Source organism: Austrofundulus limnaeus, unplaced genomic scaffold (assembly GCF_001266775.1).
Source record: "Austrofundulus limnaeus strain Quisiro unplaced genomic scaffold, Austrofundulus_limnaeus-1.0 Scaffold1, whole genome shotgun sequence".
NCBI lineage: Eukaryota > Metazoa > Chordata > Actinopteri > Cyprinodontiformes > Rivulidae > Austrofundulus > Austrofundulus limnaeus.
The window spans coordinates 1,793,428-1,806,348 of NW_013952403.1; the positions used below are offsets into that span (position 1 = coordinate 1,793,428).

Consider the following 12,921-nt stretch of genomic DNA (forward strand, 5'->3'; position numbering starts at 1 on the left):
GGTATAATAAAAAGAGGATTGGACCCAAAACTGAACCTTGGGGTACCCCACAAGACAGCGGTGCAACATCAGAGTAATCCTGATTCATAAAAACAGTAAAAGACCGTTCAGATAAATAAGAGGTGAACCAGTTTAACACAGAGCCAGAAATACCAAACAAACTAATTAACAGATTAAACGTAGTAATACCTGGGAGGGGCCAGCGTTTGTTCAAGAAACTCCTCGATCTTGATGAAGTCTGTTTTCAGGGTTCCGTTGTAGAGGAGGAAAGGAGGGTTAGTCCCGGGGGCCAAGTCTTTGAGCTCAGCCGGCTTCCTGGAGACGACAGAAAGATGGAGAGGAAACCAGAACATGAAGGAGGGGATTCAGATTCAGTCTGAAGACATCAAACATGCCAGTCTTGATTAATAATATTCATAACACTGCTAGCTCTGGGAGTGGTCCTCAGTTTAAAAGACCTGTTTGTGTGCATTATGAATCACCCATTTATCAGCGCCCCTTCAAAGTTTCCTGATCTTATTTACTTCTTGATATCGACCCTGAGAAATCCACATAATAAAGCTTTAATTAAAGAAGGTGTTTGTTTAAAAAGGGACAGAGAGCTCTTTGTACGTGTTGGTTTAGCAGCCTCCTCCCTTTCAACCTCCACAAAACACACCTATTAACTGCTGAGAAAGGGTTTGGATTACTAAAGACACTCTGTGTGAAAGTCCCCATGACCATTTTGTTTTTGTTTCCACTGGCTGGGTTTGCTTACTTCCTCATATCAACGGTGGTCACAGTAAACTTGACTCCTTTCAACCACAGCACCATGAAGAGTCTTTGGCAGAAYGGGCAGTTCCCAATGTTTTCGCCGTCGTGTCCAGCCTAAAAAAGAAACACAAGAAATAAAGTCAGAGAAGTTGTCTTGTGTTTGCAACAGAAATCACGCTGTTGAGCCAAAAAAAAAAAAACCAAAAAAAAAAACCAACCAGATCTATTCTACCTTTTCTGCTAATTAAAAATGTCGTTTTGGAAGTGAAAGGAGTGTCTGGGATATTTAAAAACATTTTGCTCTGCATGTGGAAGGGAAGTGCAGGCATTGTCTTAGAACGGAAAACAGACGATTACAACAGGCTCAAGTTTTAGCCAGCTCCCTACACTTGTTTTTCCTGTCACCAAAACAAACTTGAAATTTTATTTGCCCATGGCAGAAAGGGAAGCTTGAATCGACTTTCATGTTTTCATGATTGATTATATCTTGTTTGTTCTACACGAAAATCTAATTTAAGGCTTGGCATTGCTTAAAAGAATGCATATCATCCCTCTATTTTTCACTTTTCATGTTAGAGTCTATAAGATAATCTTAGCTTAAGAATATTAGACACAGTCTCAAGCAATATGTGTTGAGGATGACTCCCAGCTACTACCAAACCAAATGTTTGTTGATTATCTGTAAAAGTGACAGAGTTATTTCCATTTATGTGTTGGTTATTGTTGAGTAGCTGTAAAAAAATAGTTTCATAGTTTTATCTTCAACTGCTTGTAATTTTAACTGTCTTGAGTCTTCATAGAAATGGTTTTTACCAGCTTCTAGCCAAGATTCTGTGTCTGTAGATACCAAACGTGTCTATGTTTAACTAAAATACCTTATAGTGATTAAAGTAGAAAACTGGGGGTTTGGACTTAAGAATRAATCAATTGGCGGCCCAGACTTTGGTCACTCTGGCCCACGGGCCGCCAGTTGAATAGCCCATGCGCTAAATCTAAGGACAACTAAAACTGCCTAATAACAATAGCAATTTTAACATTTCCGAAGGTCAGCTACCTGTACGAACAATTTCAAAATAAAGTAACTCATGAAATTAATCAGATGTAGAGGTACATCAAATGGTTATTTTCTGAAAGATTCATAAAATAAATAATAATAATATTAATAATAATAATAATGAAAGATTCTGAAATATTTTGCTAACAGACAGAGCTGAATCCAAATAATTAATGACAAACTTTTCTTAACACACCAAATCTTGGGTAAATACATATAAAACTGACTGAGTTGGTTTTTCAAAGCTAAATGACTGGACAGCTGACTCTGACAGCTGTTTGTGGACATTCGCAGGACTAAAGTGGGTGTGTCGAGTTCAGGCTTGAGGCCAGTCGCTCTCTGTGCTCCTGGCTTCTTCTGGCTGCACGATGATAACGTGCAGTCAGACAGACCTGACTGATAACAGCCGGCTGTGGCCCTCAGAGGGGAGTCAAACACCACAACATCAGCCACACATGATGTCGCGGCATGGCACCAATCAGACGGAGAGTTTTCCTCTGATTGACTCTCCCAAACAAATATTTTCTCTGCTAATCAAAAAAACCCTGAGAACTGATGGGGGAAAAAAAAGAAAATTATGTTTTCCTGCCATTTTAAGTAAAAAAAATTTTTTTTAAAAAAGTCAAATTGATGGTGTAATCTCAGAGTTTTGACAGAGTGTGAAAATAGCTGAAAGGAATCGACTGACCTTGATGAACAACTCGATGTTTGGCTCCTTTTCTGAGGTTTGTCGAAGTGCCATTTTTAAAAACAAAATAAGTTTTTTTTTAATCCAAGAAGTTGCTGCAGCCAAAGATTCTTCTACTGTGAGCAGTTTTCAAAAAATCTAAAATACAGAAGAGCCGAAGCTCAAATAAAAATAAAACAGAAACCCTTGAACAAGCGTTGCGCTGGTTTTTAAGAGCTTTTGTTTTAGTTGATATCTGAGGAAGGAATAACACCTCTTGCCCTGTTTGACTCCTTGTAGGGTATCTGACTCAGAGCATACAAGCCAAAAGGGAAGGGAGGGTCTTTAAACATGGGCGGGTACACTAACTCTCTTATGTACTCAAACTGTGTGAGGGGGAGAGACCAATATAGGGGGGTGGATATTGTGATGTACTCATATGAGTGACTCAGAACAAGCTGAAGCATAAGACACCAGGATCCAATCTTATATTAATTTAAAGGGGACATATGGTGCAAAATCCACTTTTTTAGCTGCATTTTGTTGTGTACTTGGAGTCCAGAGTACAAAAAAGTTAAAGTTAATGCTGCAAAAATATACATTAATTCTGTTTGGGTCATATCTTTCAACCCAATCAGTTAATTTTCTATGATGTTTTTTGAACTATTACATCAAGGTCTGGACTACAACTTGGTGGTCTTCATTCTCGGCTCCTCGTCAGACTCTGGCTCCAACATGTAAGGCTGGATGGACAAATCTTCCCTTGTTGACATCTATTAATTCATTTAGTTTATGCACCACTATATAGTCGTAAACTAGAACGAACTGGTCTAGAAGCTGGTGGGAGGCGTGGTGTGAAGCACCTTGTTTGGATTTAAAGAAACGGCATCAAAACGAGTTGATCTGATGCACACCTCAGGCTTGTGGAGTTACAATGAGGAGGAATTCAGACCACAGCGTTGCAGTTCCACTTTACATATAAATTAATCTAGATTTTCTTCTCAGCTGTGTTTACAGAAGGACTAATTTCTTTGTTGAAAAGCGTATTTATTCTGCATGAGCTTTCCTGTAAACATCATTTGATATCTTTACATGAATAATGCCATGAAACCAGACATGAAATGTGAAGTGAGAGTGTGTGAGAGGGAATTTTTATTGCCAAATTTCCTCTGCTACACTTCCCCCAAAAATCAAGCCAAATAACTTGGAGTGATTACGAAACCCATAAAGAGGAATTTTAAAAATGATGTTTCCTCCGAACAGGCTGCGTTCCATGTGTTCGTCTCATTTATCTGGCTGAAAGGATTTGGAGAATTTATACGATAAACGATTCTTGTTTAATGAAATTGCCAAGAAATCCTGGAAACGCGATGACTAATGCTCAGGCAATCTGAAGTGAAGCTGAAAATGTTTAACGGGGAGGAAATCACCCTTGAATTTTGTTTTAAATTACTTTAAAAACAAGGTTATGACCTGATGTTTTGCAACTGTCTTGAAACCAGAACCTCTTTTCCAACAAGACAACTTCTGAGGAATAATGATTTAATCCAGCACGCCCTGTGGGAGGTATTATACAATCTACTCCCACTTACACACTTCATTTAAACTTCTCCTTTAAGGTCGTCAGCTTTAATTAAGTTAGAGGAGGGTGTGTGTTTGTTCAAAGTTTGTCCAGTTTGGCAAAGCTTTGTTATCTTTTTTACTTCCTGGTTTCCAGAGAAGAGTTAGAAAAGCTGCAGCTCATGGAGAAAGACTCACATATCTCCTCTGAACAAACACGGCAGCTGGAAGTGACCTCTTGGGGGAAAAAAGGGGTCTTATATCTATAAACAGGAACCCTGACTGTGGACTGCCGAGTTCAAGAGAAGGAGACTTGATTTTCTGCCATTTTAAAGCCGCAGAGTCACAGGAGGCCAACACTTTCTTCCAAACACAACGGCCTGCTGCTGTGCAAATAAAAACAGCAGAAACCTTGGATATTTAGTAAAATAAATATACGTACATGCTCTTGATTTTGGAAATAGTTTTGACATGATTCAGCTCAGTTGTTCTAAGGTTTAAGGTGAATTTTTTTTTCAGACGAAAACTGATTCTTTGATCTACTTTTGATTAAATTCCAAACAAACACATCTTTAATGACATTTGTACTTTAATAAAAAGCCTTCAGATGATTTCCAGGATGCCTCAGGAAATACACAATCTTTCTAGAGCACGTGTCAAAGTCAAGGCTCACAGGCCAAATCTGCCCCTTTTTAGCATTTTATCTGGCCCCAAAGATTTTTTTTATTCAGTGCAACTTTCAAGACAAGAAAATTAGTTAGAATCTTCCAGTACTCTTTTGTTTTGGTATGAACAGAGCAACAGAGAATTGACTTTAATTGGCAGCACAATCTTTGTTTGATCTCTGGGGGGTTTTCGGTGCAGAGTTGGCATGTTTTCCTCGTGCTTATGTGGGTTTTCTCTGGGTGCTCCAGTTTCCCCAACGCCCCAAAAACATGTACAGTAGGTTTTCTTTAGGCCCAGGCTGCCCTTGCAAAAGAGATTTGTGATTTCAATGGGCTTTGCCTGGTCAAATAAACGTAAATCAAAAATATATATAAATATATATCTTTTCTGTCTTCACTTCTTAATTTAAAGTGAGATATTAGGATATTTTGTGAGGGTTTTCTTTACCTGATTTGCTGGATTTTGATAAAATGTATCTCTAAGTTATAATGAATTAAGTGAAAAAGGCATAAGAAATTAAAGCTTTGATGATTCTTTCTAAATTTAAGGAACTTGGTGAAGCCCATTTCAAACTCCGTCATGTTGGAGAAGCAATCCAGAGTGAAATGGCGGTTGCAAACTCCAGCGGGAGTGTGCCATCTGCTACTTCCAGCGCAAGAAACCACCGGCGCCTAATCTCCAAATCCTCTGGAAACATATGAATTCCATTTGTACTTCTACAACCCACTACACTACACCTACGTCCCATCCTATCCTACCTACACACACTACCACCAAGCCTAATGCTAAAGCAATGCAATATACTACAGCTATCCAACCTAATCTATAAAATAAATGAACGCTAAATCTAAAGACTATGAAAATGTATTTGATTAAATAATCTAAAGTACCTAAGTTAGAAGACTAAGCTAATTGTTAATATAATGCTAACCTGAAAATGCTTTCGATCAATACTCACAACTATCGCTATTCCAACTCCTGAATCTCTGCAGGGGAGTGGCTCTGCTTGAAACGCTTTTATACTCAGGCCCCGCGGATGTGACGAAACCATGGAGGACATGTCATAGCGGAGAACCAGTTAGCCAATATGCAAATTAGCCTGCAGTACCACACCTCAACCCATATGCGCAGCAAAAAGACGTTTTTAGACCAAATATTACAGATTTGAACAAATATGCGCAAAAAACATCAAAATTAGCACAGAAACAGTACTATATAGCATTTTAGACACATTCTAGACAGTTTATCAGCTAAAAAAGTTAATTTTGGGGTAAGTTACTCTTTAATCTTTTTTCTTTATTTGTTAAGTTATATATGATCTGAACGCTACATAATATATAATTTGTAAAGGTTAATTTGTATTTCTATAAGTATAATTTGTTACCTAACATATTGACAGATTGGCCTTTGACTTGGACCAAGTTTTGAATTTTGGCCCTGGTGTAACTGAGTTTGACCGTCTTGCTGCAGTAAAAGGAAAAGAAAAAAGTTTGTTCCTTTGAAGAGAGAATGAAATAATACAGAACTTTTACGACAGAAATTTTCACAGGTAAATGAAAATATGGTCCCYGATGGTATGATAAATACTATTTAAGACGTTATAATTTAGATGAGCATAATTTAATTGAGCTTTGGGGCACAGGAATAAAGGTTTATAGATATGTGTTCTTGGTTCATTAGTCACAGCTGCAGCCACTCTTCCCATCAACTTCATTCCTTATWATCCTTCTGTTTATCTTCACTCACCAGTTCATCGATACACATTTTACATACTATGTCTTCCTTGTTCTCCTTGTGATTCTCAAATAATTTGTAAAGAAGTTTTGTCGCCACAACAGTTGTTTTGTTTGTTTAAAATATGCTGCCTTTTGACCTCCTTGTGTCAAGTCTGTGTTTCTGGATCCAACCCTCCTGTCGACCATGATGCATAGTCTCATTAGGACAGGTCCAGTCCTGGTCCTTGAGGGATAAATAATACCCCCCCCCCCCCAAAAAAAAAGCCTCTTTTTTTTTTGTTCTTCGTTCATGTTATTTCCTCAATAAACCCCCCTGCTTTAGAAGATAACCACTGCTAATGATTAAATATGTAAAATTTGACAAAATAATCCTGTGTTTACGACTCTGCTGCATTGAAATCAAGACGGGTGGCGTCTGATTTCAGAGAGACAATGGCTTTATTGACTGTTCACCAAACACAACACTGAAAGAAAAMAAAGAAAAAAACAAGCTCTGTTGCTGGATTTTTACAATGACACCAACGTGGAGTTCCTGCTCGTCTTTCTGTCTTCTTTCTTTCCTTCTGATGATGTCTGACACACATTCAGCTCCAGATTTGTCTCGTAAGTGACTTCTTTTCTGAACGAAAATGCTGATGTGTGATTTTCCACTCGTGTGGGCTTCCAGCAGGAAGTGTCAAAAAGACATTTCCTAATAATTTGTACATCCTGTTTCTAAGCAGCAGATGAGGATCGAGTTAGGGATTTAAAATGAACAAAAAGACCTGACAAGTTCACCGTTATAATTATCCTACAGTTGATTTTGTTTTTAAGTTATTATTTTGTGACTTTTGTCATTAATGGGACATAATATAGCTTTTGTTGCATGTCTTTGAGGTTTGTATATTGTTTAATCTGACCATTGTAGTTTTGTTTAACTGTAGGCTAATAATAGTTCATTGTGAATAAGTGCCTGGTAGCGCCCCCCCAACTCACACACCCTTGATTCATTTAAAAGGACATTCTGACTCACAAATGTCCTATAGCTTCAGCTCCTAATGTCAAACTGTAATCACTGCAGAAAACTCAGGATTTTGTCTTCCTAATCGAGGTGTGGCCTCAGAAATCGCAGCCTCCATCATAAAAATACACACAAACAGGAAACATACATGGGAGGGGAGGCTTCAGTCCAGTGTCTTTGTATTTGTCTCTATGGTCAAAGTCCAAAACATTGTTTAGGAGAGTTACACCCAGTGACTGGGACACCACCCTGTCCACCAGCAGGGCTGAAGAAAATTCTAATAAGTCTGAAGTGATTGTCCAGAAGTATCGTCTCACGGACAATGACTTCATTCTGAAGAATTGTTGCTTGTTCATGCCAGAGTTTCAAATAATTACATCATCACCAAAGAAGATACAGTACACTACCCAGGTAGCAAAATATGCGTGAATCAACAATGAAATATGGTTAGGCATGAATACTGAATCCATGTTGAAATGATACAAAAAGTGGTCGGTGACTTACTTGTTGAAACAATGTTAGGTTTTCAACCATGACTGATACTATATCAGTATTGATTTAACATTGATTAGACAATAGCATTTCAATCATTAGAATTAGATAACATTGATTCAATAATATCTTTTCAACATTGGTTAGAATTGGATGATTGATTGATCGTCGACCTTAACCAAAAATCAACCTTTTTGACCATAATTCAACATTGAATTAACATCTTTTGCTATCTGGGTATGTATTACCCTCCCTTAAGAACTAGATTATTCTTTTTGTTTTATTTCAGAGATGCAGTCAAGTAAAGAAGTTTGAAAGTTATCACCTCTACGCTTCATTAGCAAATAAATCTGTGAGTCGTCTGCATAACKTTTAAAGAAAAATGGTGCCTGGCTTTAACTGATCCAAGTGGAAGCTTATAGAGACAATCTGCAACATAAGCTGTAGAGAAGGTCAAATTAAATTAAAAAAGCATGTTTTTAAAGGTCAGCTGGCTTTAGCAGCCATCTTGACTGATGACGAGATGAACGGATGTGAAACTATGGTGTTACTTCTGTGTGGGTTTTCTCCAGGTGCTCAGGTTTCACAGACCAAAAACATAACTGTTAGGCTTATTGGTAACTAAATTGTCCTTAGGTGAGAKTATACGGTTGATTGTCTTTATGTGGCCCTGGGATGGACTTGTGACCTGTCCAGTGTGTACCCCACCCCTCACACAGTGACTCCTTGATATGGGCACCAGTGACCTCTCGTGACCCTGAAAGGAAGAAGCAGGTAAAAGATGAATGAAACAGTGATCACCTTGTGTTTCAGTGTACCTCCACAGTATTCTGAAGAACCACACAGCTCACGCCTGTGAAGGAGAGACCCTCATCATCAAGTGTCCCTCCAGGACGTCTGTGTCCATCTTGTCGGCCTTCTACGGGCGACGTGTTCCTTATAAGCACCTGTGTCCCCCGACAAACACAAGCATGACAACGGTAGAGGAGGAGGACACAGAATGCACCTCCCCTGTTGCTCTGCAGGTACGTGAACCCACTGATGGTCTCCTCCTGCTCTGACCGTTCAGCAGTGAACACGTCTCATCCTGCTGTTGCAGAAGGTTCTGTCAGAGTGTCAGGATCAGCAGTYCTGTTTCATTCCCGTCCTCATGCCGGTTTTTGGACCGGATCCGTGTCCGCTCACAACCAAGTATCTTCTGGTCTCCTACAAGTGTCGACCAGGTAACCTAACTTTACACGTCATCCCATTATGGAATGAATTAAACACTCTTTACATGGCTTGTTTGTGTTTTTAATCTGCTTTTATCTGTATTTATTGAGAAAACCTGTTGGTGGAGCCCTTGTCAAGGAAGAATTTCTGTCACTTATCACTAGTCTATTTTTTGTTTCTGTTCATTAAAACCATCTTTTGTTTATTCCTTCATTTATTCTTCTGGTGGATCTGGAGCATGTTTGCAAACTGATATGTTAGGATTCTACTTTGGTTTGGACAAACTTTACACTTCCAGCTGATTTTTGTTCCCTTTTTTTCTTAAATTAGCTTAATTTTTGTATATAGAAGTTTTGACTTTAAACAATTATATAAAATAGTCATAAATGACTCTTTGTGATWGAAGAAGCTCCCTCCTACAAAATAAAAGCCTCTCCACTGTCTGGAAAAGAAGAAGAAAACACAAAGTTTTGATATGGTCGTCAAAAACTGAGCCACCATAAACCTGATCCTGAGGCACTCGRGTTCTGATAATCCAGGACCTTTTCAGAGGTCCCGCTCTTCAGTGGGTCAAACAACCAAATCTACACTAAATWTCTGAGAAAGATGCCAAGTACAGGTACTTCTTTTTGCCTTTTTCAGARCACCACCGGACCAGACTTGTGTGTGAAAACGAGCGTCTGAGGCTGACATGTAAGAACGAGACCGTTCTGGCCATCTACTCGGCCACGTTTGGACACCTGTTGCACAGCAGTCCTTACTGTCCCGAAGAACCCGGATCACAGACTGACATGGGTCTGAAACACTTGCTGTGTTTAGTCTCACAGAGTCAAACACACAGATTTTTTTTTTTTTTTTTACAGTTTGTGTATTTATGTGTTCATTCTTTCATCTCAGAGTGTTTGTCACCTGTGGCCCTGAGGAAGGTGTCCCGCAGGTGTCACGGCAGAGCAAACTGTTCAGTCCTGGCGGATACTCACACCTTTGGGGACCCTTGCTTCCCCGGCACCAGGAAGCACCTGCGGGTGTCCTTCACTTGTGGTAAATAACAGAACAGACGTTAGTGCTTTTGCAGCAGAGGCAAATAACAGTTTGAAATACCTTTTATTTCCCTTTTAGTGCCCAGATATCTTCTGGAGGATGTTGGTCGAGGGTCCACAGATCCGTTTATGATCTCAGACTACACACATGGTGAGCCTGGTGATGTTTTTCTGTTTATTTAAGTTTTGTTGCACTCAGCAGGCTGACTGGTCTCTGAAGCCCGGACCCCTCTCACCTGCAGGTGGATGGTACACTGGCCCCACCTACAGGACTCAAAATGTGTTTGTAACCAACTCTCTGGAGATGATTGAAAAAATGCTGGGTATGTGCGCTGATGCCTGCAGATATCAGGTTCTAACACAGTGGTTCCCAAACTTTTCAGCTTTTGACCCACAAAATAACAGTAGCAGAGACCTGTGCCCAACTGTGTTTGGATGATAAACATTTATATCAGGTCAACAAAACATGGGCATAGTAACAATATTTTTATACTACATTTATCCATTTTAAATACACTAACCTTTGTAACAACTAAGGCAAAAATGTAATTAATTCAGAAAATGTGATCAGGACCCCACCTTGATGTTTCGGGACCCCACTTTGGGTCCCGACCCCAACTTTGGGAAACACTGTTCTAACATCACATCTGCTACAGTTGATTTAGAAGATAAAACGTTTTGTTTATAGTGCAATGTAGTTAAAAATTACCACAACTGTTGGGGCCAGACTAAGAGATTTTTTTAAAATTAGGAGAATAAAGTTTATTACCAAAAAATAATTAATAATACCAGATTAAAGTCAAAATAATACTAGAATAGTCTTTAAAATAGACACCGTATTTTCAAAATCCTGCTACTTGTAATATGTTGATGTTTATGTGTTAGAATACAAATTTCCTTATTTGTAAAACTGATACCAAAGTATGATTTTATCAGATTCTCGACATTCCTTGTTTTCATGTAGGAGTTCTCAAAATATTATGGCTTAATTTGCATCATTTAAAAATAATTATCTTAGTCTGGCACAAATGGTATACTATAGGGCTGTATTAAATGCAGGTCATACCAGCTCAATAATAAACATCTGGATTGTGAGTAACTGCACAATTAGGTTTTATTTCCTTTCAATTTAGCTTCTTTTTAAGTAAAATATTTGTCTCACAAATGACTTTTCACTAAAGATTTTCTCATATTTACACCCCTTTCCAATTGTTACTAGTTGTTATTGTTTTTTATTTTGTTCAAATCAAAAAGCCTTAAAGCAGGGCTACTCAACTGATGGCCTGCAGGCCTCATCCGGCCCATGGGTGACTTAAATCTGGCACCAATTAATTCCTGACTTTTTGTTTTATTGAAATCATTGGCTTTGAAGGAGTATCGCAGAAATCATGTATCCTGAAGTAAAATAAATATATACTTTTTTTTACTTTAATATAAAAATTGATTTTAAATCCATTTTAAATTGTACAATAACGATTAAATGCAGCAAACAAATTCGAAAGGTAAAAGATAATACTTGTTATTTTACATAATGCCGTGTTTCCTCTGAACTGTTAGCCCCCTGAACAATTCAGTTAAAAAGTCCTGCCTTAAATGTTTGTTACACTTTTATGAACAAGTAAATCAAACACTTTCAGAAACAGTGTGTGAGTTAGCTGTATACAGTATGTGAGTCGTGCATACAATCAGTATCATGTTTGCGGCATTTTAATAATAAAATCTACGCTAATCCAGAGTCTCATGTTTGGTCTTGTTTTTGTTAGTTTTTAAAAACATTATTTGCATAATCTAATAATTCTTAAAATGACCTGTATACCAGGTAAAAAGCACAGTGTTTAGTATAATGAACAGTTTTATCAGTGAGAGCATTTTCAGCGGATATTTTGTACATACTTTAAAGTATTTTCTGTTGATATGAAAAACAACTTTTATGACACAAATATAAGCATGTGGGAAAATGCCTTTTGTATCAGATGGGTTTACTACACCACTAACATTTAATGATTTATTGTTATATAAATGATTTTTGGGATGATCGCACGTCTCCTTCAGGTCTCCCGGAGCGAGTGGCTCTGTATTTTGTCTCTGGGATCTGTGCTGGTCTGGTTTTCCTGCTCTGCCTCTTCGGCCTTCGCTCCACGTTTGTGAGAGACGTCAAAGGTCTCATCTCTGACCTGAAAGATGAGCTGAAAGCWTCGCGCAGGAGGAAGAAGGAGCTGATGGACGACCTCTTCGACGAAGACGTCTCAGACACGTCCTCCTTTCGTCGCCTCACGCAGTCTTACCGGACAGCGGACGTCTTCAGCCCTGCGGCCCTCACAGTGGAGCTGGTTGAGCGTGACGTGCAGCCAATCAGGGATTTACCCAACGGAGACATCTGGCCACAGCTGGACTCCAGCCCTTATGCCATTCACAAGGTTATAACTTAAAACTGAAGATTTACTGCTATAAAATGAAAGTTTAATCACTTTAACTCATTTCTCTCTAATGATGAAAACTGAGCTCATTTTGAGCATTTAAACCAGAGAATTTGTTTCTGAAATTAATTTGAAACGTACGTGTTTTGTAACAACAGTTTGATTAGATTTGATACATGCAGAATTTAAAAAAGATGAGAGCAGTTGACGCAACACAAAATGTTCTTATTAACAAAAATAGATGAATGATAATGACATTCTGGTCAGGTTGTTTTCTCTGTAAAATAAAACGTGTTAAACATCATCACTGTTTCCTGTCAGATG

At 38.5% G+C, this 12,921-nt stretch overlaps 2 protein-coding genes across 2 annotated transcripts in view; one reads left to right on the forward strand and one right to left on the reverse strand.

Moving 5' to 3' along the window:
* Positions 1 to 2,784, reverse strand: part of clic2 (chloride intracellular channel 2) — a 7,776-nt gene extending 4,992 nt beyond the window's left edge. Inside the window, exons 1-3 of the mRNA XM_014004199.1 lie at positions 2,496 to 2,784; positions 758 to 867; positions 190 to 315 (exon numbers count right to left, since the gene is read on the reverse strand). Of these exons, the coding sequence (XP_013859653.1) occupies positions 190 to 315; positions 758 to 867; positions 2,496 to 2,549 (290 nt within the window). The 5' untranslated portion in view covers positions 2,550 to 2,784. The remainder of the gene's footprint in view (positions 1 to 189; positions 316 to 757; positions 868 to 2,495) is intronic.
* Positions 2,785 to 7,005: 4,221 nt separating this feature from the next.
* si:ch73-335m24.2 (protein eva-1 homolog C) lies at positions 7,006 to 12,806 on the forward strand. Its single transcript, XM_014003098.1, has 8 exons — positions 7,006 to 7,039; positions 8,742 to 8,953; positions 9,028 to 9,151; positions 9,783 to 9,935; positions 10,038 to 10,181; positions 10,260 to 10,331; positions 10,423 to 10,503; positions 12,233 to 12,806. Exons 1-8 carry the CDS (start codon positions 7,006 to 7,008, stop codon positions 12,607 to 12,609), a joined length of 1,197 nt encoding a protein of 398 aa, XP_013858552.1. The 3' UTR covers positions 12,610 to 12,806.
* The last annotated feature ends 115 nt before the right edge of the window (positions 12,807 to 12,921 follow it).